Source organism: Botrytis deweyae (genome assembly GCF_014898535.1).
Source record: "Botrytis deweyae strain B1 chromosome Unknown BDEW_010, whole genome shotgun sequence".
Lineage (NCBI taxonomy): Eukaryota > Fungi > Ascomycota > Leotiomycetes > Helotiales > Sclerotiniaceae > Botrytis > Botrytis deweyae.
This window is the reverse complement of record NW_024066217.1, coordinates 723,126-749,559: the sequence shown is the minus strand read 5'-3', so window position 1 is coordinate 749,559 and position 26,434 is coordinate 723,126. Positions and strand designations below refer to the sequence as shown.

Here is a 26,434-nt window from a genome sequence, read left to right as displayed (position 1 = left end):
GAACATATTTTTTTCTATAGAATTTATATTTTTTCAAAAGTTATCTCTATTATATCTCTTGCAATATTGAAGACCATTGTGCATATTGTGACTGAAAAGAAACTCTGGTAGCATGGTACCTGCGACGACCTTGGACGGGAGATGGTGATTTTATTGCATGTCAATATGATCCTCATCATAATCCCTTGCTAAATCTGAAGAACAATCACCAAAGCTCAACGAAACATAACATGCAAATAATAGCCATCAAAGGCTTTCCCATCCCATCGTATCACATCATATCGAAGAAACCCCAAAATCCCACGACAAAATCCAAACGCGAAAGATGGATCCACGAGAAACATCTGACTACCTACCTGAACACCAACACGAGATTAAAATTCATCTCTACCATCGCCACCAACAAAACTCAAGCATCTTTTCTTATTCTTCTCAACACAGGAATAGAGTTTTTCTTCTCCTCGCCACCCAACCCGCCACCGCATCCATTCCATTTCAAAGCAACATTACCATTATCCCCAACCCACTAACCTCAAACTCTATCTCTACCTCTATCTCTATCCCCCTTATCTACATACATACATACCCAGCGAAGCACATCCTCCCACCCCCACCGCTCTCTCCTCATCATCCCCATCCCCAGCCGCATCCCGCAAACCAACCACTCTCCCGGTACCCCCACCATCAAGACTAGCCCGGGAGTTCCCCTACTCCTCTCGCCATCCAAAATCGAGCTAGATACCCAAATCAAATCCCCATCCCAGCCACACCGCTCCAAACCTTATTTAAACATTCCAAAGTTCCCACCTGCCCATCCTCTCCTCGCACTACGCGGACACTATCCCAAAAAATCAAAGTGCAGGTACAAAGATTAACTCGGTGTGCTAAGCTACTAACGTACTAGCGTGTCGATCTGCCGATGCGTGCGGCTTGTATCCCTGTATGAAGGTTAAGTTAAGACTTATCGTAGGTACCAAAGGTTAGATAACCATGGGTAGGTACCTACGAGCCTACGAGCCTACCTACCTGCGGCTTGGGCGTGGCGAGCGTGGCTGGTAAGTATCTAGGTAGGTTGGAACCTTATCGTATTCGGGTTGGGGGAGGGGATGGGATGGGATTGTATGTGTGCTATGGGATTTTATATCTCGTATTGTAAGATCTTACCATAGATATTCAATGTAATGGATATCTGATATGATGGAATCGAACACATTTCTAGGTGTGGCGAAATTTGGAGGTAGTGGGTTGAGTATCTCATTCATTTTTTATCTTTTTCTTGGGGGAGTGAATGGGATGGATTTTATGTGTGACAATATTCAATACCTACCTAGGTAACCTTAAGGTTGTGAATACATTTTGATAATATGGAGGGCAAACATGGAAGGCTGAGAGATATGTGAGAGACCTCAAAGTGATATTGGAGATATTAATATGTGATATCATTTGGTTTACGATGTAATGTATAGCATGAGTACAAAAAATGTTTCTGGACATTGTGGTGTATTAGATATTGACTACCGAAGGAGAGCGACGGTGCTTTTAATCACATCAGAAGGCATGGTTTATCTATATTTACAAAGACTTATCTGTATTATAATGAAAATGAATACAAAGCTATTTTAGAAAATCGAGACGGATTATAACTTCTAAAGCTATTGGATATCCACATAATTCGGTTGGTTTCGATGGAAGATCTACTGTCAAGAGTGATGATGTTTCTATTGCAGACCCCCAGCATATACATTACATATCCCAACTCATTAGATGAGTACTCGAATTTCCTATATTTTGATAGCATAAATCTGAGAGGTTACATCCACCCTCTATTTTTAATCGTATTATTGTATATCCTGTGCTTATGGTTGAGTATTCTATTAGTCGTCTGAAGTAGGTACTAGCTACCTACAAAGGCTGCGTGATGTTAGCAAACAGCTCAAAAAAAAAACGGATAGTTTCGTGGCATTGGTTAGTACCTACTCGAATCTTCTGAGGTGCCAAATTCAAACATTGAAAGGTAGATGGATAGGTTATATCAGTCCTCTGTGCTATCAAGCAATAAATTTCGAGTAGGTAGTAGAAGCCGTTAGCTTTCATGCATCTTAAAATGCGCACCCAGCAAGAACAATGCTTGGAACAAGAATTGCACTTGGCGATCTAGGATATGACACAATACGCAGCTGTACCGGGTAAGTAAAAACTTATCAATCGTCCAGTCCGGGGAGGAGGAAGAGATGATATGGCTTGTAGTCATTGTCTTCTTCACATCTTTTTTTAGATCTTGAAGTACATTCGGGGTGTAAGTTTTAAGCATAAATCAGTCCAGCTATGCGTTTTTGGGTTATACCTATGAATAATGACACTGCTGCTTCACCTTCATGATGAACATTCTTGCTCTGAAACGTCAAACTGCAATTTTTCAATCGACCGGCATTCAATAACGTCCCAGCTTTGGGAACCAAGTCTCCCAAGATGTGCTTGTCATCGGATATTTGTCCTGCCAAGGTCGTCATGTCAACAAGAAGGAAGAACGGCATCAACGGCATTAGTGATTTGTAAAGACAACGAGGCGCAGTTATCTCTTTTCAATGACACAAAAAGGTATGTCGATCTCTGGTGAAGAAATAGCCCAGTCGCAGGTTTGTTTCAGAATACCCAAAACGCTTCTCCATACTTTTGATTCGTCCATTTCCTGCGCGGAGAGGCAAATTTAAACACAAGCTTGACTCTTTTTCGCACAGACATGAGGGTAAACATCACTAGATCGTTTCGCAACACAACAAAGATGGATAATCTTCCGAATGTGAGGCTCCTTTCCTCATTCTAACCTTGTCTCAGTATTTGATAGCTTCCATAAAGTCTCGGCTTTTCGATACTGGATTGGCCGGATGTAGATTTTCTGACGGTAAAGCAACTCCCGCATGAAGTCTGACATCAGATATTCTGAGATTCGGCTCCGAAGACTCCAGTTATGCTTGAACAGATGAAAATTCAGCTTGGAATACTAAGACAAAAGCTTGAGAGTCTGATGCGAGTTTTCTGATGTGGACGCTAGGACTTCCAGAACTGGTCATCTTCCATTTTGGACTATGCATATATAATACACAATCCCATTTGTTTTTATAGTTTGCCATTAAATGCTGTCTTCTAGAAACTAATAAAACGTTACTTACCAACAAATAAATCATCATGCATTTCTCTCAATTCTCCACAATCGCCTTGATGGCAGCTAGTCTCGTAGCTGGTGGTAAGTTGTGTGGATCTCATTTCTATGCTTCAGCCGCTAACAAACTCCAAGTTCCAACACAAGCACCCAGTGCTGCAGACGCAAAGGTTCATACCGTTGTGGTTGGTTCAAGCAACACCTCACTTCTTCTATTCACCCCACAAGAAATCACCGCAAAGCCTGGCGACACGGTGGAATTTCAATTCCACGAGAGAAACCACACCGTCACACAATCTGCATTCGATTCACCGTGTCAGCCAATGGCCAATGCAATTAACAGTGGTTTCATTCCAACGGCGGCAAATCAGAGCATGATCACGACTTTCACTATGACTGTCAATAGTACAGCTCCCATGTTCATGTACTGTGCGCAGGGAAAACATTGTCAAGCAGGAATGGTATTGACAATCAATGCATCGTAAGAGATTCTTATCCCACGTATTGGTCTATGTAGACTTTGACTGATTGATTATATAGGAATGGAACCCAAAACTTCGGGACATACAAAGCGGCAGCAGCCAAAGCAACTAGTAATGTTCCAGCAGCGGCAGTGGGCGGCGGTGTCTTGGGACAAATTGCGGCCGATAAATCTACCACAGTTCCGCTGCGACGAATCTGAGGGAGAAGAGAGTCTGAGCTGAGGCGGGTTCCTGGTCTGAATGCGTAATGTTAATTGTTTATTTGGGTTTGAGATGAGCTTTCCCATCGGTGGTTCTAGTAATCACGTGTTATGTTTCGTTTACAATACCCATTGTTTATTTCATCTTGTTTTCATTTGTGTCTCTTTGTTGTGTGCTGTCTCGTTGATCATGTCTGGAAGTAAAGGGTCGTGGTTCTAGGGATGTATATGTATATCAATTCGCAGCTCACGCTTAAGTCTTTAACAAATATTCTCGAAAGTATTAACACTTACCAGAGTTGCGAAGCTGAGAAATATAGAGGAGGTTATGTAGAAGAATTTTCCAATCAACGTACGATATATTCATGCAATAAACTATGTATAAGGGTTTGCAGTTTCAAACTGAAATCCGCACTGATCGGGAACGAGGTCGCTGCTCTGATTAGTCATTGCTCAATGCCAAGACTCCTACCCCCTTCCGAAATGACCTTTGATGTGAGGGTTTCTAGAAAATCTTCACCTGTATCCAAAGAAGAAAAAGGGGATTTAAATTTGCTCCCAGAAGACTGCGGGATTAATTTGAAAGTAATCAAAATATACTGTTGAAACGAAAGGTTGAAAAGACGGCTACCAACGAAATGTTCATCCACTCGGGCCACTCCATCCCATTATCAAAACTCCAAGCCCACGGAGTGATTAAAACGCATAATTATATATACAAGAAGTCCAACGTTCATCTAAACTCTCCAGAGATCTGCTCAGATCTCTCTTCTAAACCTCCTCGTCCCTGCAGCCGTCTCCGAAGCAGGACTAGGCACTCTCTCCCCATTTTCATCCCACCCACTCGGTTCACTTCCCAACACAAATTCCATGCTTCCTCCCTGTTCAAAAATATCACTCCAGACCACCCAATTCTTATTCCAATCAACACCGTTCACCTTCAAACTCTGCACGTAGTAATTGGAATCCCCATTCCCGTCACCGCCTGTACTGGTTATGGTGAGTGTTTTGCGATTGCTAGCGGAAGATCCGCTGGGGCTTAAATCTATAGTTATGGATTCGAACCAGGGAGATGTGATTAGGAAATTGGGGGTCGCGGTGATGGGATAAAGACCAAGCATATTCCATATGAGCCATGTTTGCATGGCTCCTGCGTCCGAATTGCCGGGAAGACCAGTCGGAGAGAGGTTGTAGGTTTTGGCTACTTTTCGGGATTGGTAGGTCGAGCGAGATTGGTTGTTGATAAAGTTGTAGAGGTAGGGGACGTTGAATGTACTGAGATTTGTTAGTTGGTTGCTTCAGTGTTTTTGTCTCGATTGATATAGAACATGAGATACATACACTTCATTTGTGCCATCAAAGATAATACCTCCTGGGTTGTTAGGATTCGCGCCAACGGTAAACATCGTTTCCAATCTCTTGTAAAATGTGGAATCTCCTCCCATATATTCAATAATAGTATTCATATCATGAACATCGCCGAAAGAATAATGCCATGAGCTACCTTCATAAAATGGATCACCCCAGTATCCATTATTAGTCAACGGATCCACAGCAACAAAAGGCGTTGAAGAACCTGCTGCTGTGCGAGGAACCACAAATCCTGAGTATCCGATAGAAGTCAAATTGGGATTCCAGTGGTTTCTCCAGTTTCGTGAGCGAGCTAGATATTTGGCTGCATCTTCTGTGTTTCCCAATCCATTTGCTACCTGATAAAGTGAAAAATCATTGTATGCATAATCTACTGCTCGAGAACCGGCACGACTATATGTCGGAGTGATATAGCCATATTGTTTCCAATCAGGTAGAGCACCTCGTCCTTCCTTTGTTGATGAGTCCGGAGCCATTGGGTCAGGTGGAACGGTATTGTTAGGTTGGACTTCAGCATCTTTCACCATGGCTGCGTAGCCATCATCCCAATTGATTTGACCTCTTACACCTTTCACATAAGCATCAGCGAGGACATTATCAGCATTGGAGCCACCTTGAGTTCGACCATTATAATTCGAGGAGCGAGCATCGGGCATATAGCCATCGAAACGCCAAATATCAATCAAGGAGCGAATGTATTCTTCATAGACAGTGGGTTGAAGGACGTGAAGTAAAGCTGTACCACAACGGAATAAATCCCAAAGAGTGAATATGTCTTGATAATATGGTTCGGTGGAAGTCCATCCTGGATTTTCTCCTGTTTGATTTGTTGGAAGAAGACTCATGAAATACATGGATGTATATAGCAATCCAAGATTGGTCGCATTGGTTGAATTAGTTGTGATTCTTGATAGAACTTCATCGTTCCAAACAGATTTAGTGTCAGAAACGACATTTGAAAATGTGGAATCATTCGGGATCTCGTCGTTAACATTTTGGCACGCCTTTTCCTTGGAAATCCAGGAAATCCCAACTCTTGATGCAACAGCAGTTGTGTTGAATGTATAGAGCCCGCCAACGGCAGTGTTCAAGTCAGCCGAAGTAGCTGATTTGCTGGGCTGGATGACACTACCAGTACCAGTATTGATGTATACATTCGATGCAGAAGGTGTTACGTTAAAATAGCCACCTTGATAAATTGATTAGATCGGAAATCGTATCATAAAAATTAGACTTACATGAATATATCGTCCAATCAGGAGATCTATTCCACCCATTGTTGTATACACCAGATGCCTCATAATGGCCATCTGAAAATATTTGAAAACTTCCTCCATCGTATGCTTGACTCAAGCCTTGACCTCTGAAAGATGGCACCACATGGCTGACATCAATCAGAATGTTGTTCCCGGTGCTTGTGAGAGGAAACGTGTATTGGTAGAGTCCAGCGTGTGAGGTAGAAGCAAGCTCGACAACAACATTATCACTTGTCTGTGCCCGATAGTAACCCACAGAGCCTTGGTCAGGAACTGCTCTGCCGACAGTGATACTTGATAAAGGGTTGGTGATTGTTCCAACCAAAGGTAATTGGGCAACCGTTCCATATTTAGGTGCACCTCCAGTACCTTGCTCATGCATCATACTGAAGCCTGAGAAATTTCCATTAGGAAGATAGCCAGAATATGAGTCGGTACCCTGAATGAGAAGATCGGGGCCAAGCTTGACCATTCCCCAAGGTCGAGCAACACCCGGGAAATCGTTTCCTCCATTTTGTGTTCCAGTACTTAGTTAGTTAGAGACTATCTGCATCGAAGGAGCCCTGTAAACTTACAACACATTCACATATTGTGAGTAATCGGTTTGGGCTTGGACAATGTCCAGTATGAGAAAGGAAATGATCAAAACTGAATTCATAATTCGTCGACGCGCTATGAATAGCTTGAAAAGATGAAGGAGAAACTTCGTGGTTACCTTGAGAGGTCTTATAAGAACTCCACAACCCTAGCATATAATGTTCCGAGAATGGGATGTTGTGGAGGTTGTCTGATAAAGGCCACTTGAAAGGCTATATCTAATGTTGGGCGCATGGATAAACTAGAGATATAAGACTGCATACTCTCTTGGGGGGAAATATAGCAATTGATGACGCAGTACGACCTAAGACTTCTATAGGAGATGAAATTGGTGAATGGTAAAAATAGGAAGGTGATTGGAAGTGGTGTTACTCTACCATTGTGCAACTAGCATATTCTGTAGAAGCAACATGCCAATTTTCTTCTATATTTGGCCTAAACTAAATTCAAAGCTATCGAACGAGGCGTGTTTTAGGGTGCTGATCATGTACTCTATCCAATGACATCGTCACTTGATAGTCCATAGTACTGTGAATGATTTTTAGATGGTCTTAGTCTCAAGAACATCAACAACACTCAAGTAGTGATTGTGAACCTCAATATCTACTACCGAGCCACACGTGCGAAAGACGCGAGACCTCATTGTAGTATTGCCGATTGTTCTCCTGATCCTTGGTTCCAGTATATACCAGGATAATTGTGGGGTTTATCGGATAACGTCTCTCTTTCCGATGTAACACTATCCAACCACGGCAACGAAAAGGACCTCATGGTGATCTTGAAAAGTCCACAGGTTAAATCACTGTTTATGGAACACTGCAGACATGCATCAGATATTTGGTAGAATTCGGTCCTGAGTGAAGTATCAACTGTGATTTTCAAATTTCAAGTCGTAAGATAAACAAATGAGATAGCAAGATGAGAATAAGTTCATGGCTTCAAGTTAAGTTTTTCTCGAGAGTTTTGGCGGGCGGCTATGTCAAATTAGTGTTATACGCTCGAAGCCACCGTTGAGGCGAATTTAGCGCTGTAAGACTAACCTTACCGATTCGAGCGTTTAAACTTTTACAGAGCCACAAGCCACAAGTATGAATATCTTCGAAGGTACTCAGAGCACCTATGACGCTGTGTGTTCTTCTCATTCCTCGAAACCGCTACCACTCAACTCATGCCAGTAAAAGATTGCGATTTTTGTTGTATATCTACGATAATGAAGTTGCAATTTTACATTCTTTCTTTTTGTTACCCCCACTCGTGGGTGGTGCATGGATTGACGGGATACTTCCCATCTATTGAAGTCTATAACAAATTCTTTTTTTGATTATTTGATATCGGAATACATCAAAGGATATTCGCAAGTCCATTTTTGCAGTGTCCCGTCAGTCCGTACACCCACTGGTTCCCCCTTTGAAAATCATCCAGCCCTACGGCAGTTACGCATAAATTAACGACATCATTGCTACCCACAATATATTGCAGCCATTCATCACCCATTGTAATATTGATAGCGAAGTTATGTCGCGGAATGACTGACAATCCTGAAAGCTTTGATGGTGAGAGCGAAATTCAAATTAAGATCGCCAAATCCTCTCGCGAGCCAAACCCTAATCGAGGTATATATCGCAGTTAAGGTCGTTAGGATTGCACGATGACCCACTTTCGTTTGATCTGAAGGAGTGTATTGGGAGATCTTAATTTCTATGGTCAAAATGGGGTATGGTTGTATCAATCTTGGTGCCTGGTAGGAACCATCACATCATTCTGGGAGGTTGCGCTATGTTCCGTTTCCCTGCTTGTTGTTCCTCGGCCTGATTTCTTCATCTGTCTTTCCGATCAAGGACTATCATAGAACAGTATCTGTCATGTTAGACTCGGATTAAATCTCGTTTCAGTAACTCACGCAGCTAGTGAGCAACGCTAATTTGGGGAACGGGATCACTAACATTTTCGGATGAAAAGAGTGATAGAAATCAGATAATTGATAAAAATGATCATTTCATCAAGCAAATTCAAACATGTTGGGGCAATCTTATCTTTATTTTCCTTTCTTGATGTATGGACAAGTTCCAAGGATGGTTGTATGCACCATATATGCTTCAACCCATTCTAGCAGAAACCAAGAGGAAAGTGTGAACACAAATGATTGAATTTAGACTTGTCAAATTTATGAAATTCTGATAACGATAGTGAGTGAAATCGCATCTCAATGCTTCTTTTGCCGCAGCCAAGTATCTCTCCTTCTTGCATCTCGAATTGGTGTATCTCTTCCAGCATGAAATTCTACCTCCTCATAACCAGGAAGCCTAATACCTAACCCACCTTCTTTATCAGCAGCACCACCAGCGTTACTGCTGCCCTCTCCAATATCATTCTCTTCCTCCATCGCCGCAGTATCCCTTGAATCATCTCCAACTAAAGCCCCAAACTTCCCACCAACTCTATTCTTCAACTCATCGAAACCACCACTCTCGACTATCTTCCCCTCTTCCATCACCACAACTCGGCCCGCCATCTTCATCATTTCAGCTGTATGACTTACAACCAGCGTGGCCATTCCTTCTCTCTTCTTCAACTTCTGCACAGTCTCTCTTATCACCTCCGCACTACCGCCATCTAATCCGCTCGTCGCTTCATCTAATATCAATAACTTGGGTTTCCTAACCAGCGCTCTCGATATCACAATTCTCTGGGCCTGTCCTCCCGATAACTCTTGCCCTCCATCTCCTACCATCGTGTTATAACTCTGTGGAAGCGACGTTATAAACTCGTGGATCCCAGCATCTTTGGCTGATGCGATAGCAGATGGAAGATTAGCACAGGATGAAGATTCTGGGAGACCGTAAATGATATTATGGAGAATAGTGGCGGGAAACAGAATCGGTGTTTGTGGGACCAGTGAGATGAAAGCTCGGAGAGACGGAATGTGACAGTTGGTTATAGAAACTCGATTGAATGTCAACGGGGGTGGTATTGAAGTATCTGGTGGATAAAGACCAATAAGCAGAGCAGCTATAGTAGATTTTCCGGAGCCGGAGGGTCCGACAAGTGCAGTTGTTGAGTTAGGATTTAGGGAAAGAGAAAAAGATGAGATCGTTCTTGTTTCGGGGCGAGCAGGATATGTGAATGAAAGGCGATTGAATTTGATTGGAAAAATTGTCGAAAGTCGTTCATTTCCTTTATTTTCATGGGAGGAAGATGAATCAAGATTAGCCAACTCAAGCATATGCGTAGCTGTAACGCGAGAAGAGTTGATTTGTGGTATCATAGCCAGCATATTCGTACTATTTGAAATACCGAACAGTAGAAGATTGACAGTTTGTAGTGCAGTCGCGATACTAATCTCTCTTTTGGTAATGAGAACCGTGGCATAATAGAAGATAGTTGCAGTGATGAAGAAGGACATCGCATCTGTAAGTCCCCAAAGTAACCCCGAGTAGTTTGCTCGTACTCTCCCAACTTTATAAAGTTCTTCTGTAGCTTTGGTATGCTTCTTCTCGAAATAAGTTTCCAGAGTAAAAGCCCGAACCACTTTGATGTTAGAGAAAGTCTCTGAAAATATGCTGGTTGTCATTTCAGAAGCGTAGTTGCATTTATTTTCCCATTTTCCACTCACGCGATTGAATGTTTTGGTGACAGCGTATATAACTGGGCCAGTTGCCATTGAGACTAATGTGAGTTTCCATGTATTCACAAAAGCCCATATGATTGATATCAATAGCATAAAAAATGCTGTAAATACAATACCAGCAAAGCGACCAACGAGATTACGCATCTCTTCAGAGTTCCTATCTAAAACCTCGTTCAACCGACCAGGAGAATTTCTGGATTCCTCAAACCATGACTTAGGTTGTGCGAGAATTCTTTTTAATGCTTCTACGCGTAGAGCACTCACCCAAGCTTGTCCGGCACGTTCTAGAGCATAGTGCGAAAAGAAGCATGCTATGCCATCAATGATAGCTATCCCGAGTAAGATAAGCGACCATTTTAAAGCATTCGAGTTTCGATTCTCCTTTTGGTAAAAAGTGTCGAGAAGTTTGGTATATATTATGGCAAAAGCTGGGGTTGATACTGCCACAATGAATGCTGCAGCGAATGCACCTGAGAGAATTATGCGCTCTTTTCTGTCCAGCATTGGCCAAACAGTCTTCAAGATCTTAGTTAAAGTATCGGGTTTGAGATGACCCATTTCGTTCATCTCTTTGGATTCATCCGCATTCTCGGTGGATTCATCTGAGTATTCCAACAAGGAATCGATTGGCACAACTTTGGAGTCTCGATTCGTCTTGGTTGACACCAAGCTGAGGTGGCGTTGAACCAGAGAGCTTCTATCAAAACTTGGCTCGCCTGAGGGATTTTCTGGGATCGACTGGAATCCTGCGTCTTGATACCTTGGCGGCCGAATAGAATGTTTGGACTGCCTACTATCTGACGCTTTGAATTTCTGAAATTGTGAGGTGGGTCTCTGCAAACCATCAAACCTTGAACGTGAACTGTCAGTCCCCGATGTCCAAATGTTATTTGATTGTAGGTCATTTGCATAGGCTATTGAAGCATATCCAAGAGACAATCGTCTATTTGATATATCCAAGGACCTACGATCTGCTGCATTTGGGCCATAGAGTGTAGACTGTGTGGAGAAACGAGGTGTCAGTTCTTGAACAAAGTCTTCAAAGCTTCCGGTTAATGGTGTTCCGGGGTCCGAGTTTCTTCTAATGTTAGAAAGGTCTATCGATTGTTCCACAGGCAATTCCGGGAGTGGCGAGAATGTAGCGAAAGTACCATTAGCTTTCGCAGAAAGTTTTCTACGATAACCTTCCTGAACAACCCTACTTTCCTCCATAACGTAAACATAGTCATCATCTAATATCTGTGAAATATCATGAGTCACAATGATTGTCGTTTTTCCTTTCCTCCATTCTCGAATATTATCCATGATTTTGATTCGATTGGTAAGATCCAGGGCGCTGGCTCCTTCGTCGAGAATCAAAATTGGTGCATCTCGTAATCTAGCTCGAGCCAATGCAACACGCTGTTTCTGTCCACCACTTAGTTGTCTCTCCTTAGAACCGATCAGAGTATCAAGTCCATCAGGAAGATCAGCAATTACTTGTTCTAGACTGGCTGCAGAACAGGCATCCATGATATCAACTTCATTGGTTATTCCTTCCTTGCCAAACTCTATGTTCTTCCTAACAGTCTCGTTGAATACCACACTCTGCTGCAGTACGAGAGTAATATTGCGTCTCAGCCAATCGGTATCGAGATCTTGTATACGTTGGCCATCTATCAAGATACTCCCTTCCTGTGGTTCGTAGAATTTGAGCAATAAGTTTCCTAATGTACTCTTCCCAGAACCACTTTTACCAACTACGAAAGTAGTTTCGCCAGCAGGGAAGAAGAATGTTGTTTTTACAAGAGCATTATGTTGTCGATTGGAAGGATATGCAAATGTAACCTAATCTTAATCAGTTTTGACGGTCTACTGTGGCCATGTTTACTTACATCATTGACTTCTATATCACCGCTGCAAATTTTGGGCATCATTAATCCCTCTGTATACTGTGCAACCCCTCCTCTATCCACTTGATTCATGATAGACTTGAGAGTCGCTCCAGCGGACATTCCTTTTGCCAAGACAAGCCATTGTGGTAAAACAACTTCTATAGCCATCATTCCAGTCAAACAAGCATAAAAGGTCGTAAGAACCTTTCCGGCATCTAGTCCATGATCGACCAAAGTGAGACCATACCCAAAGCCTTGAACAAAGATAGCCACCATGACAAACTTCGTAATCCCAAATTGAAATGCATTTGACCTGGCTTGGATCATGTAATGGATTGTTGATCGTTTAATTGCTAATAAATACTGCCAAACTTCCTGGTCCTGTCCGTTGAATGCCTTGACAGTATCGATAGCTGTAATCGCTGTATTTGTGAATTTCGAAGCTTGTGATAGCTCACTTTTCTGAGCTTCGATTGCTGGACCCATCTTTCTAGAGATCAGATAAAGTGTTCCACCGGCGACTGGAAATGTCACTATAATTACAAGAGTCAGATTCCAAGAGTAAAAGAAGGCAGTCCCAAGAGCTGCACATGCGCTCGCAGTCTCAAACAGGAGGAACCCAAGAGGCTGGGATGTGGATAGTTGGAGCTCTCGAATTTGGCTGTTGTTCTTTCAGTATTGCTTAAACTCAACAGTGAATAGATTCCACATACGTTTCAATTCGAATCAACAATGATCCGATGCCATCTTTACGTAGATCAAACCATTCCAAGTCCTTCTCCAACATTCCGGCAAACATTCTTTCGCGCACGCTTCTAGCCTGGAGCTCTCCAAACACCATCCACGAGCACAGAAACAGACCTTCGAACAACCATACCGCGCCTCCGAGAATAGTTATAGCTATGCACCATTTCGAGACTTGTTGTAAGGTCTCCTCTGCTGTGAGAACACCGGCCCCAAAGTTTGTAAGAGTACCAAAGATATTTCCGTAAAATATTGCCGATATAGGTTTGAGAACGCCGCTAATGATTGCAAATAATACACATGGAACTATGTTGGATATATGCTTTTTTGTCGTAAATGTGAATAGGGACTTGAAAGATGATTTGATGTCTTCATCGGCTTGATAGTCATTGATACTTCGCAATTCAATAGACGAATTTTGGTCATCATCAGGCAGTCGGATGCGTGATGTAGAAGTAGAATGACTATGATTTTTGTGACTCTTCGAGCCTTTACCTTTCAATATTGTCATTGAAATAAAATTTGCGTCCGACAAATGGTGTTGAAAACATCAGAAGGATATGTGCAGAATGGGCAGAAGACATCAAGCAACACTGCAACCACCATGGTCCAAATTTCTGCAATAATAATCAGACCTACATCACTTCTAGTCGAGGACTAATCGTGGTGTTTCCCCTTAGTATTGTTCGTTAAGCGAAGCGTGAAGAACAATACGATCATTATCGAAAAAAACAATCTTTGAGAAGAACATTGTTCTAGAAGTATATACTAATTCTTTTCCAGAATGCCAAGAGACTAGAGATCTACGCATCGTATGTTAATAAATATATCAATGATACCAACCATGATAATGACGTAGTAGCATCTTGCAAGATGAACAAATATAAAGCAATTTGAACTACCAAAACTTCGATGTGGCAGCAGGGAATTTCTCTTATAACAAAGCGACAATGGAACTTCCAAAACAGGAAACGTTATTGTAATAGCGTATCATTGCTGAAAATTTCAGATGATCCGGAATTGTTTGACAAGTCTCAAGTGTGCTACCAATCGAGTGTGACCATCGAAGTCACTTTAAAAGTATTTGAATAGTGATTGAAGTAGTTTTCCAGAATCGAATCTTGTTAATATATCTCCGTTTGAGTTGGCGAATCGATCCTCGCCATTGCTTGTATAGGCGCTCTGCAGATCAGACAGACATGCAGTGACACAATCGGCATGGGATGTGTAGTCAACCTCAGAATTCTGAGGGATTATCTTTCGAACTCAGTTCTAGCATCTTTCACATACCTTTTTTCTTTTAGTACCTTTATTCTAAACTCACGGAGGGCTTTGCCAACTTTCTTATCTCTACACACACAAATGGAGTATAGCTAACGTGATCCTTTGGTTTGTTCGAGGCTCCGCAATTGAAATGCAGCATCTAGGCGAATAATTTCGCCGCTAAATGGAGATGCAAAGGTTTCCGACTCCGCTTTCTTTATCACAGTTTCTTGAATACACCGTGACAGCTTCGACCGATATATATTTCCGGGATCCATTACTCGATAGAGAAACAATCCTTTATGGCCAACTCGAGCTAATGATGTGTGGATTTTGAAGGGGACTAAGCCGATTCTTGTGCTAAACGGTTTGACAATTCTGACCATCGTGGTAGGTCTTTCGACTTAATTGTCTACAATCTAGAAGCTTTGAAAACCAGCTTGAGGCTGAAGTTTGTGATAATATAGATCGGCCCGAGCGGTTCGTTGAGGAACAATTATTGACACTCCCTGGGTGTATTCCTACGAATTCTGCGCTGTAAAGTGTATTTTCCGAAGGGAATCCGAAGAGTTGGCGAAGTTGGCGAGGTTGGCTGCAAGGACTCGAGAACGTTAGTCAAAGTCACGAGATCAATCAATTAACCTAGCAGCCGAGGCTTAATACACGCACATGCACATCATGCACACTTCACTTCAGCTATCAATTTGATCCTTATCTACTCCTTCCAATACCTGGTACTTACCATCAAATCTTATCATAGTTTCAGACATATGATTTTGATTTCATGCAAGAAGTCTCCTTCCATCCGGTTTCTCATCAATATCTCTTTATGAGAACGCCATCAATTACTTTCTCAGAGATGGGGAAAATTTAGCTCACGTGGAACTCACACTTTGATATATCAAGCCGACGTGAGGAATCTAAGTGCTAGCGAAGGTTGTGTGGCTTGCGGTACATTTATTTCAATATCCTATCAACTCAATTCTATTGCGCTAAAGTTATGCACTTGTACAAATGGATTGCAGAAATGAGTTCTTCACGTTTACTTTTCGGCCTAAAACCCCCCCATTCTCGCAGAAGGAGGGTACCTTGGCAAGAGATATTGGTATCAATCAACCATGTTCAAGTTGCGATACAAATATGCCAAGAAGTCAATGTGGTTGCAGCCGGTCAGGGGTTTATTTTAACGACCTGCCCAAATCTAACAGTCTATGATCAAGAACAGGTTCCCCGAGCTCCCATGCGAAGAGACTCGAGATAAACCATGAAGGCTTAATCCCCCGCATTATCTATTGGACAGGCATCATTAATGCAGTAGCAATTTTAATTGACTTCCTAAGATTCAAGCGAAACTATAGGTTGTACAAAGGCTCGTCAGGGGATGCAATCGGGTGATGATACTGAAGAAGAAATTGATCAGCAAGCCCCTCGTTACATTGAGGTACAAGCAATGCTATCATGATTGAAAACTACCATGCGCGAGTACTTCATCGGTCCAAACTTCCGTGAGATTCTTCAATCAAATGTTTTTCTGCATGGTCAAAAAATGGCACGTGTAACAATGATGCTACCACGCGAGCCACACCGATATGATTATTATTTTTGGATGATATATTATCTACCTGCTACTATCCTCTTACTTATGTTTCTTTTCTTGCTACGTTTTCGCACCTTGATCATTGATCATGTCGAGGTTTGAATATTCACAGGTTCCGGCCGACGAAAAATCGGACAGTGAGCGACCAGAAACTCCTCGCAAAAGGTCTCTAGCAAGTGCAATATTCTTGATATTGGCTGGATTTGTTTTGTTCACTGCATTTACTGCATTAGTTGTGGGACTTGCAAAGATTGAAGACGTTCAGCCAATCAACGAGTCTTCCAATACCAGTTCTGGATGGGCAAATAATCATGAACACGAAACTCGAGCAACAGGTGACCCATATCTCATTGGAGTCGGCAAGGCTGATATCACAGGGTAAGACTCGAGCTTGGTCCCTACATCCTCCTGCTATACTGATGTCACTCAATAGTCCTGTTGTTGAAATCAACTTTATGGGCTATGCTAGTCTCCCACAAGTCGGAACAGGGCTACGTCAACGCATTTACTCCCGAGCCTTTATTGTTGGTGATGTAAACACCCCTGCCAACAGATTTGTCTACTTGGTTCTCGACACAGCATCTGGGGATACTGCAATTAGATATGGAATACTGCAAGGATTAGCTGCCTTGGGGCCGGCATATGCAATCTACGGGCAAAACAATATTGCCGTCACAGGAACACATCAACACTCTGGTCCTGGAGCATACTACAATTATCTTTTACCGCAAATCACTTCATTGGGTTTCGATAAGCAAAGCTATCAAGCAATTGTTGATGGCGCAGTTCTCTCGATCAAGAGGGCCCATGATTCGCTCACTACTGGATATCTAACCACCGGAGACACAAACATCACAGATGCAAATATCAACCGTAGTCTTTACGCATATCTTGCCAACCCTGCAGCGGAAAGGGCATTATATACGGACAATGTTGACAAGACATTATCTATGCTTCGATTCCAGCGGGCTTCAGATGGATTGAATATTGGCGTTTTAACATGGTTCAGTGTTCATGGTACTTCCATGTTGGAAAACAACACACATGTTACTGGTAAGTTATTCAGAGATTCCCTATGAGAGATACATCTTCTGACTAAGCACTATAAATTCAGGCGATAATAAAGGAGTGGCAGCTTATCTATTCGAGAAAGCGGCCTTGAAAGACCCTAAAGCCGCTCCAGGTTTCGTCGCTGGTTTCTCACAGTCAAGCGTCGGAGACACCTCACCAAACGTTCTTGGCGCCTGGTGCGACGATGGTTCTGGTCAACAATGTACCCTAGAGAACAGTACTTGTGCCGGTATCTCTGAGACATGTCATGGTAGAGGCCCGGCGTTTCAAGCATTGGATTTGGGAACGCAGAGTTGTTATATCATTGGACAGAGACAATATACCGGAGCTCAAGCTCTTTATGTAAGTCTTTTCTTCCCTCCGTCAAGAGTAATTTGCTCAAATTTTGATCCTTATAGAACACATTGGATTCGGTCGGTACTCCTATCGTGGGAGGAAGTGTCAAATCATTCCATTTCTTCCAAGATATGCAATACTATGACTTCCCTCTCGCAAATGGATCGATTGTCCAAACATGTCCTGCAGCATTAGGATATTCATTTGCGGCCGGTACAACCGATGGACCGGGAGCCTTTGACTTTGTACAAAATGATCCAGGTGCACCCTCAAATCCTCTTTGGAGTCTGGTATCTGGTCTTCTCCGAGTACCAACTGCTCAACAGGTATGTTCCCAGTCATATGGGCGTTGACTATAGATCTATTATTAATCATCTTCAGGTCGCTTGTCAATATCCCAAGCCTGTTCTTTTAGACGTGGGTGAGATGTCAAGTCCTTATGCTTGGTCTCCCAATATTGGTAAGTTATTTCTCAACTCAGTTCTCAACATTTATCTCACATCACCAAACTTGCCTTAACCCGCTAACTCGCTCAAGTCGACGTGCAACTCCTTCGCGTCGGACAACTAATAATGATCATCTCCCCCTCCGAAGCAACCACCATGTCTGGGCGACGCTGGAAATCCGCCATCTCCGCCGCAGCCGTATCTTCCAAAATAACCACCGCCACCCCCAAAGTAGTTCTCGGCGGTCCCGCAAACACATACGCTCACTATCTCGCCACCCCCGAGGAATATTCCATCCAACGCTACGAAGGTGCTTCAACTTTATTCGGCCAACATGAACTAGATGCTTACATTCATCTCACCACATCCGCTATTGGATATCTCTCCGCTACTAATACCAGTCAGCCTGCCCCGGGACCCAGCCCACCAAACAACGTCAACTCGAGTTTAAGTTTTATAACCGGGGTAGCGTATGATAGCGGGTCATTTGGCAGCGTATCCGTTCAGCCAGCTGCATCCTACAAGATCGGATCTGTAGTAAACACGACATTCGTGGGAGCTAATCCTCGCAATAACTTAAGATTGGAAGGTACATTCACGGCGGTTGAACAATTGGGTTCGAACGGGAATTGGACAACGGTGAGAGATGATAAGGATTGGTATTTGGTGTATACTTGGACGAGAGTTAATGGCTTGACGGGTACTAGTAGTGTGGTTGTGAGTTGGGAGACGGGAACTGGAGATGGAACAACGGCGGGCACCTATAGAGTTAGGTATAATGGGGATTCGAAGAATATTTTGGGCACGATTAGTCCCTTCACGGCGGTTAGTAATAGTTTTACCTTGAGTTGAGAGGGTGGTTTGGAGGAAAGTATTGTTGGGAGGGATAGGGGGCATTTGGTGTATTCAAATGAAATGGGAGATGACATTGGTATGACAAATGAAGAAACGAACTTTTTGTATTCAATATTTTAAATCTATACTTCTACTATCTTATCATCATCCGAATCTGATGCAGGGTCCTCTGCATCTTGTGATGCCCAGCTTCCTGCAATACCATTTGACTGCGATGAGAATGGTTTTGGCGAGGAGGAAGGTTTGTCAGATCTTCGAGCCAAAGTCTTCATACCTGCGTCCACTTTCTCCTCTCCTTCCTCATCTCGCATCAAAACCTGTACCAGTCTCTCACAGGCCTCTCTCATTTCATCGTGATCAACCTTCAAATGCAATTCCCTTATGATTGGGTAAACCTTGATCTCCCTCATGATATCTCTCCCTTCTCTTGTGGTTGTGAGCAACATCAATGTTTCCACATGTGTTTGCATGATGACGGGATCACTATCCCTCTCCTTATCTGGTGGTAATAATTGTAGATCTGGTAGCATTGCCATGGTTTCCTCTTCATCGAATTCCTCATTCCCCATAATAGGTAGCAGTAAATATGGTAAGATATTGATCTCATCCTCTGACAAGAATGAAGGATGTGATTCAATTTCGAACGCAACATTCTTTATCGTCGATGCAACTCCTTTTCGGCGAATGTCTGATTTGTGTTCGGTGAAAACCGTCATTTTTGTGAGAGGTACAACCCCATCGTATTCTTGTTTTGTCAAGAAGTATTTTCGTCCTTCTTCGTGCTTGGCTAGATCTGCAAACAAATATGCGAGGTAGTCATAATCAGCCTCTTTATTGTATGTTCCATCCGCACCCTTCACAAAGAGGTCCATCAGTTGATCGATCGCGCGATTATTCGAGGTCAATTCTTTCGGCGCAGGACGTTCAAGAAATATGATCTCCTTCAGGTCATCCCATTTTGCGAGATTTGCGAATAGCATAGCAATAAGATTTGCATTTGGTTCTGCGGGGTTCTAGGAGTGAAGAGCTATTAAATATTGTCGATTCAAAGATCAAGGTAGGAGATTGACATACTGTCAATTTGTTGAATAAAGTATTGATGAACTCTTTATCACTCGCAAGATATTCCAAAACTTCCTTGTCTGTCGACAGGTTTATGAGAATTGTCATTGCATCTTTGGCTATTTGCTGTACAGGCGTTAGTTGCGCCTCTACTAACGATGATATTCGCGAGGTTTCAGTCGTACTTTGTAGTCGCGGACCAGTAATTTTAAATCCTTTACTGGTAGAAGCTCATTCGTCTTGAATATTGAAGGCTGCGATAATGAATATGGAATCAAATTCTCGACGGCTGTATTGGCGCAAATCAGTCGAAGTTTGAGCGGGTGGTTCAAATATCTTAAACATACCGATCGTCCGCACTTGAGTGTTTCCATGCGATATGAAATCGACGAGCTTCAATAATAGTTAGCATGATTTGAATGAAAAGAATAGGAGTTGAGTTCTACCTCTTCTAATTCGGTCGGCATATTGATAATTTTTCGAGTGTTTTTAGTGATGTCTATGACGAACTTCTTCAAAAATATTTTAGAGGGGTAAAATGCAAGTCTTCTTTTCTGCCGCTGTGTTGGGGTCACCGCTTTCTTATCTCGATTCTCGCTAAATTCAAATAACATACTACCGGTGAGCTATACCTTGTGTTCGATCCTGAAATGACATTGTGGTTCATGGTTCGCAGTGTCAAATAAACCTGTTGGTTATTTCCCGCCTCTCAAAATTTCTGTTCAATTACATATCTTCGATATACATTGTTGATATTGTCATATAGTCAAAGTTGTGTCTGATATTTTCATTGTCATTGATTTACGATGGTCTCCTCGTCTCATAATAACCAACCTCCTGCCGGAGAACATGTTTCGGCCATCAACAACCACTACTAAACAACTAATGTACTGTTTCTTCGTTCCTTATCACCTGATCGAGTATTTCAATATTCCTTAAACACAATTGATTCCTAACAAAGTCTTATTCACGTTCGTACAAGTCCATGTTGCAGTTTTCTTGCTCGGCGTGGTGATATTGATGTTTTGAGCTGCGATGTTTATGCATGACTACTCTCGTTAGTCTTGAGTCACTCAAAAGAGGGTCACAATTCTTGAAATAGAATTATGTGACTTGGGATAAAAGGGATATCCTACAGAAGCACTACTGCACACCAAAGTTCCGACCTTAGGGTCATGTTTCGTGCTTGAGACACCAACAAAGTTTTTGAATACTACATCTTGAATTGTCATTTTCGTCTGGGAGAATCGTCAGCTAGTTGTTCTTGTAATTCTTGTGAGGTACAAAGAAGTAAAGTACTCACAGGATAAGCGTTGCAATTTGCAGTAGTTTGCATGTAGCAAGAAGTGAGTTCAATCGAGTCTACCATTTCCCAATTAGTAAAGAAAATAACCCAATCTTTGACAAAAGAATATGAAACCTACAATCAACACTAGAAACCGTCATCTTGTCATACGTAATATTCCTCACAACGCCATTACCTCCACCTGCTCCATAAGGTAGACTTCCATCTGAATTCGGTACTGCACCTGCCCAGACCTTGATTCTCGCCGCATCACTGGCTTTGCTTAGTGTATTGTTATAAATGTAGATATCTTCAACGATATCAGTTACTCCAACGTATTGTCCTAAACTGCCAACGGATATTCCATGAGAACCTGTACATGCAAGATTTTGGACGATAATGGAACTGCTGTTGGGTTTGAAGGATACGCAGTCGTCGGTGTTAAGGATGGTGGAGTTTTGAATTGTGATATGGGAAGAGAGGTAAGTGTCCCAGCCGTCTTTGAGCACTCGTTAGTCAAATGTATCCACCAAAAAGTGAATGAAAGTCGGTAAATAATAGGGGAAACCCACCGGAATTCTTAACCGGATTAGAATTACTCGTCACTGCCGTCAAAGTCATCCCACTAACAAGCACATCTTGACTGCCCGTGATAAGATTGAACCACTTCGGTGGACTTTTCATCTTCAACCCGCTCATACTTCCTCCTGTCACTCCATTCATGACGAACAATGTCGGTCGTGCAAGAGTACTATCTTTAGCAAAGGCGTCCCACCATGGTTGCCCATTCCCATCAATAGTTCCTCCTCCATACCAATTGATGTCATTTCCACTCCATTGCCAAAAGGCACTGCTGTTTTGGAAAGCATACTTGAAACTATTGGCAGTCCAATAGGCTATGTTGGAGGAGAATTGAATGGTGCCTGAGATGTTGAAGTCGATAGCTTGAAGAGATTTAAGATCTAGCGCGGTGGAGATTGTGTAGAGAGTTTCATTTAGTTGGACAACTCCACCGTTGTTGCAGGATTTGATGGCGGCAAGTAAGGCGGGAGAATCATCGCGGCCAGAGCCCAAGGAGGAAACATGGCAAGTGCGATTTCGGGGGGTAGAAAGCGCAGTAGTTGCCAAGTGAGCCTTGGCAGGTTGGATGGGTGCAACGATGATCTCTGGGCGTGAAAGAGTTGAAGATACGGCTTCAGCACAGGAAGAAAGATTGGGAAATGCGGAGAGCAGAAGAACAGAGAGAATATTGCAGGGACGGGAATTGAGATGCATTTTTGCGTATGTTCAATTTTGGCAGATATGAGAAGAGTACGGACGAAATACGAGGAGAGAATGGGAATTGGGAAAGCCAGAGATCTCCTTCATAAATCTCAAGTACCTACCTCTTAGACATACCCTGGGAAGGAGAAGACGTGCATTTCGGACTCCAAATCCACCGAGAGAGGAGTCTTAATGTCTATGTTGGCCACTGCTATCCCCTAAACCGCCTCACCGCCAACTTAGGACTCCTTTATGGTTTGTACGCTGAGTAAAAACATTAATAACCTTATAAATAGTGTGGCAGGTAGCATGGTGGCTAGGCTCTGGTAGCGTAGCTTACGTAACAAGCGTAGCGGATGTACTTAAGTAGCATAGCTTTTAGTTTAATGATAAAACAGCTTTTATAACCCAATCCATTTATTATTTATCAAATGATAGTAAATCTTTATTAAATACTATTTGGTTATATATTTTGTTTTTATTTAAATAAAAATAAAAAAGAAATATTTATATTGATAATTAATTATTATAAGTATTATAAGAAACCTTTAGTATTATATTTATAAATTATGAATTTGTTTTATAAGTTTAATAATTATTTGCTTTTATATATATAGGATATTAATTCTGTAAGGTTTTTTTTGTAAAGTTATAGAAAATCATTAAAAATATTTATAGAAATAATATTTATATATTGAAAACAAAATCAATCTTAGATTTATTAAATACAAATATATAATATTATTATATTCAATTTGTAAATATAATTATAGAATTCTTCTTTTTAGAGTAAATTATTGACAAATCAATACTAAAACAAATCATTATTATTTTTAAAAAGAAAATAATTGATTATATTTTCTTTATCTTTTTTAATATTATAAAATCAAATCTGAGTTTTAATAGTAAAAATATAAAGAAAGTAAATAAAATATTATAAGAAAAAGAAGAAAGGAGTGAGATTTATTCTTTTAATATTTATTTGAATAATCAAATTTCAAAATTCTTTAAAGAATCTTTATAATATCTATTTCTTTCTTATATTTCTTTTATTATTATTATATCCTTTATTGAATTGAATAGTTTATCAAATCAAGATTAAGATAAAGAAATAGATAATATAATTCTTTACTTTTAAATTTTATATTAATCTTTATTATTGAAGTAATATTTATATAAATAATTATATTAATAAAAAATCTGTTAGCAAATAAGCTATTCTTTTTCCAATTTCTTATTAATATTGTAAAATATAGGAACAATATTAGAGATAAATAGTATATATTCTACAGGTAGTAGTTATAATTAAGGTATGGGGGATAGTACTATTTTTGATACGGCTATAGTATTATTACTGTGTAATGAATATAAAATATTAAATCTAAAAGAATTATTTTAAAAAAATAATAATATTAATAATTTATTATAGGATAAAGTATCCTTTCATTTTGAAATAATATTCTTTATTTAAATATAATTAAAACAAATTTCTATAATTGTGGTATAATAAATGCAATTATATATATTTTTTGAATTATGATTAAATTCTAAAAACTTATTATAATTATTTCTTTAATCTTTATTAAAAACCGAAAAAATTAGTTATTTTAATTTTTAAAATCAGATTTATAAAATATTAAAATAACAATTATAAGAAAATCGATAATATATATAAATATTTATATTTTCTTTTTTTAATTAAAATATTTTATTTTAATAAATAGTGATATAGTAATTATTAAAGTTTTCTTTAATTACTTATAAAATATAATATACACCTAATATATTATAAAATTTATAGATATAAAGTATATATTTATTATAATTACTATAATATCAATATTATACAAAATCCTAAAAAAACGATTTAGGATATATTTTAAAGTGGTAATATAAAATCTTTTTAAAAATAAGTATAAAATAGAAGATTTTCAAAATGGTTGTATTATACAAAGTTTTGCTAATATAGTATTATGAAATATAAAGGCAACTAGTATAATCTTTAAATATAATTAGTTTATAGTTATTTAAAACAGCCTTACTTTAAACTTCCAATTTTATATTAAATATTTTCAATTAGAAATATAATTATCAGAATTCTTTAAATAAATTAATAATCTAGAATTAATATTTTAAATAATAGTATTCTGATTGTTTTTTAGAAATAGAAGTTAATATAGGAATTATAATAATAGTTATGGTAATATTTAATTCAAATAATATTATAATAATAATTATTAAAGTTAAGGAGAATATGTACTAAATCTGTATTAATTAAGATAATAGTATACTAACTAAAGGCTTATTAAGCAGTAATAATATTAGGAGTAATAAAACAATATTGGAAATAAATTATTAATTATATTAAATAATAATAAATCTTAAGCAGAATATACTAAATAATAATAAGGCGGCTACAGATAATAAGGTTAATATTAAATATATAGATTTAAAGAATTAATAAATAATTAATTACAATAATAATAATTATAATTATAATAATATAAACAAAGAGTTTTTTAAGTAATAATAGATAAATTATTTTCTAATATTATAATAATTAATAAATATAATATAAGAATTAGTTTTTTGTAGGAGAATAATTTTTATACTTAAAAATATAATTATAAAGAATATTTATAACTATAATATCAAAAAAACAATAATAATAAATATAATTAAAATATATCTTTTTTATTTATAGAATTATTTAGATTTGGAGAATTACAAAATAATTATACTAATAAACCTATAAACTACTTTATAACAATAATATTCTTGAAAATATAGTTTATATAGCTAATAAATTGTAAATGTTATAAAAAAGTATTTAGTTTTTATAACAAATTTTTTAAATATTTATAATTTGAATATATAAATTCTAATAAAAGTTTATCTATAATTTATTAGATAGTAAAAACTTAGAAAAAAAGCAATATTAAATAAATTATATTTATTAATTTAATTATTAATATTAGAAAATATATAGATATAGGATATAAATTCCAAAAATAATATTTTATAATAGCTAATATATAATTCAATATAGATATAGATTTTATTAAGATTTATTTAAATATAGATTTGTAAATAATAATAATGAAAAAGGATTAACTTTTTATTTTAATTTAGGATTTATAGATATATATTTATATAAAATTGATAAAAGTAGAAGGAATAGGAATTGAATATATATAATCTATAAAATATATTATTACAACCTTTATATTCCTGGGAGTCTGTAATAATAAACTGATTACAGTATACTTTAAATATGAAGTATACTTTATTAATAAGCTTGAAGTTAAAATAATTATAGAAAATAATATTCTAATTCTTAAAGAAATTGATATATTAGTATCGAAAAAGCAAGCTCTAATTAATTTGTATAGGGTTACAATACTAATAATAATATTAATTAAAAATCTAAATCAGAAATATATTATAATAAAATCTAAGATAAGTATTAAGCTAGTCTTAGATCAAATAGTGCTAATTGTGATATAATATAAAATAAAAAATAAAAGTAAGGAACTACTATTCAAGCCAAAAGAGATACTATTATCTCTATACACTTATTAATACAATACTAATTTTATAATAATATTTGTATATAATAATTCGAAAAAAAATATCACCTTACTAACTAATATTACAATCAATAATCTAATTGATTTCAATTTTAATAAAATCTATAAAGTAATATATAATATAATAGAGGTTATGAATTTAATAATTAAAGAACTATTATATTCAACTATAATCTTTAGCTATTCTATTCTAGAAATAGGCGAAATAACATATTATATAGAAACTATTATATATAGGGATATTATTTCAATATAAATACTATCAGATTTATTGAATACTTTTCTAAAAATATTATAAAAAGATATAAGATTCATTAAACTATTAGAGGATAGATAATTAATAATAGAGTTATA

The 26,434-nt window shown here is 38.8% G+C and overlaps 7 protein-coding genes across 7 annotated transcripts; 2 read left to right on the top strand and 5 right to left on the bottom strand.

Moving 5' to 3' along the window:
- Window positions 1-2,303: 2,303 nt before the first annotated feature.
- Window positions 2,304-2,543, bottom strand: EAE98_005304 (uncharacterized protein; the record flags this gene model as incomplete). Its single annotated transcript, XM_038952926.1, has 1 exon — window positions 2,304-2,543. One exon carries the CDS (start codon window positions 2,541-2,543, stop codon window positions 2,304-2,306), a length of 240 nt encoding a protein of 79 aa, XP_038810768.1.
- Window positions 2,544-3,186: 643 nt separating this feature from the next.
- EAE98_005303 (uncharacterized protein) lies at window positions 3,187-3,842 on the top strand (the record flags this gene model as incomplete). Its single annotated transcript, XM_038952925.1, has 3 exons — window positions 3,187-3,244; window positions 3,296-3,641; window positions 3,701-3,842. 3 exons carry the CDS (start codon window positions 3,187-3,189, stop codon window positions 3,840-3,842), a joined length of 546 nt encoding a protein of 181 aa, XP_038810767.1.
- A 758-nt stretch (window positions 3,843-4,600) lies between these two features.
- On the bottom strand, window positions 4,601-7,127 carry EAE98_005302 (uncharacterized protein; the record flags this gene model as incomplete). Its single annotated transcript, XM_038952924.1, has 4 exons — window positions 4,601-5,117; window positions 5,184-6,402; window positions 6,452-6,996; window positions 7,045-7,127. 4 exons carry the CDS (start codon window positions 7,125-7,127, stop codon window positions 4,601-4,603), a joined length of 2,364 nt encoding a protein of 787 aa, XP_038810766.1.
- Window positions 7,128-9,269: 2,142 nt separating this feature from the next.
- Window positions 9,270-13,823, bottom strand: EAE98_005301 (uncharacterized protein; the record flags this gene model as incomplete). The annotated part of the gene is made up of 3 exons (XM_038952923.1): window positions 9,270-12,521; window positions 12,569-13,229; window positions 13,282-13,823. 3 exons carry the CDS (start codon window positions 13,821-13,823, stop codon window positions 9,270-9,272), a joined length of 4,455 nt encoding a protein of 1,484 aa, XP_038810765.1.
- A 2,437-nt stretch (window positions 13,824-16,260) lies between these two features.
- Window positions 16,261-18,877, top strand: EAE98_005300 (uncharacterized protein; the record flags this gene model as incomplete). Its single annotated transcript, XM_038952922.1, has 6 exons — window positions 16,261-16,550; window positions 16,606-17,225; window positions 17,287-17,585; window positions 17,642-17,905; window positions 17,961-18,039; window positions 18,117-18,877. 6 exons carry the CDS (start codon window positions 16,261-16,263, stop codon window positions 18,875-18,877), a joined length of 2,313 nt encoding a protein of 770 aa, XP_038810764.1.
- Window positions 18,878-19,002: 125 nt separating this feature from the next.
- Window positions 19,003-20,409, bottom strand: EAE98_005299 (uncharacterized protein; the record flags this gene model as incomplete). Its single annotated transcript, XM_038952921.1, has 5 exons — window positions 19,003-19,893; window positions 19,955-20,068; window positions 20,128-20,231; window positions 20,290-20,335; window positions 20,389-20,409. 5 exons carry the CDS (start codon window positions 20,407-20,409, stop codon window positions 19,003-19,005), a joined length of 1,176 nt encoding a protein of 391 aa, XP_038810763.1.
- A 468-nt stretch (window positions 20,410-20,877) lies between these two features.
- On the bottom strand, window positions 20,878-22,502 carry EAE98_005298 (uncharacterized protein; the record flags this gene model as incomplete). The annotated part of the gene is made up of 5 exons (XM_038952920.1): window positions 20,878-20,991; window positions 21,079-21,180; window positions 21,246-21,304; window positions 21,367-21,726; window positions 21,800-22,502. 5 exons carry the CDS (start codon window positions 22,500-22,502, stop codon window positions 20,878-20,880), a joined length of 1,338 nt encoding a protein of 445 aa, XP_038810762.1.
- Between the last annotated feature and the right edge of the window lie 3,932 nt (window positions 22,503-26,434).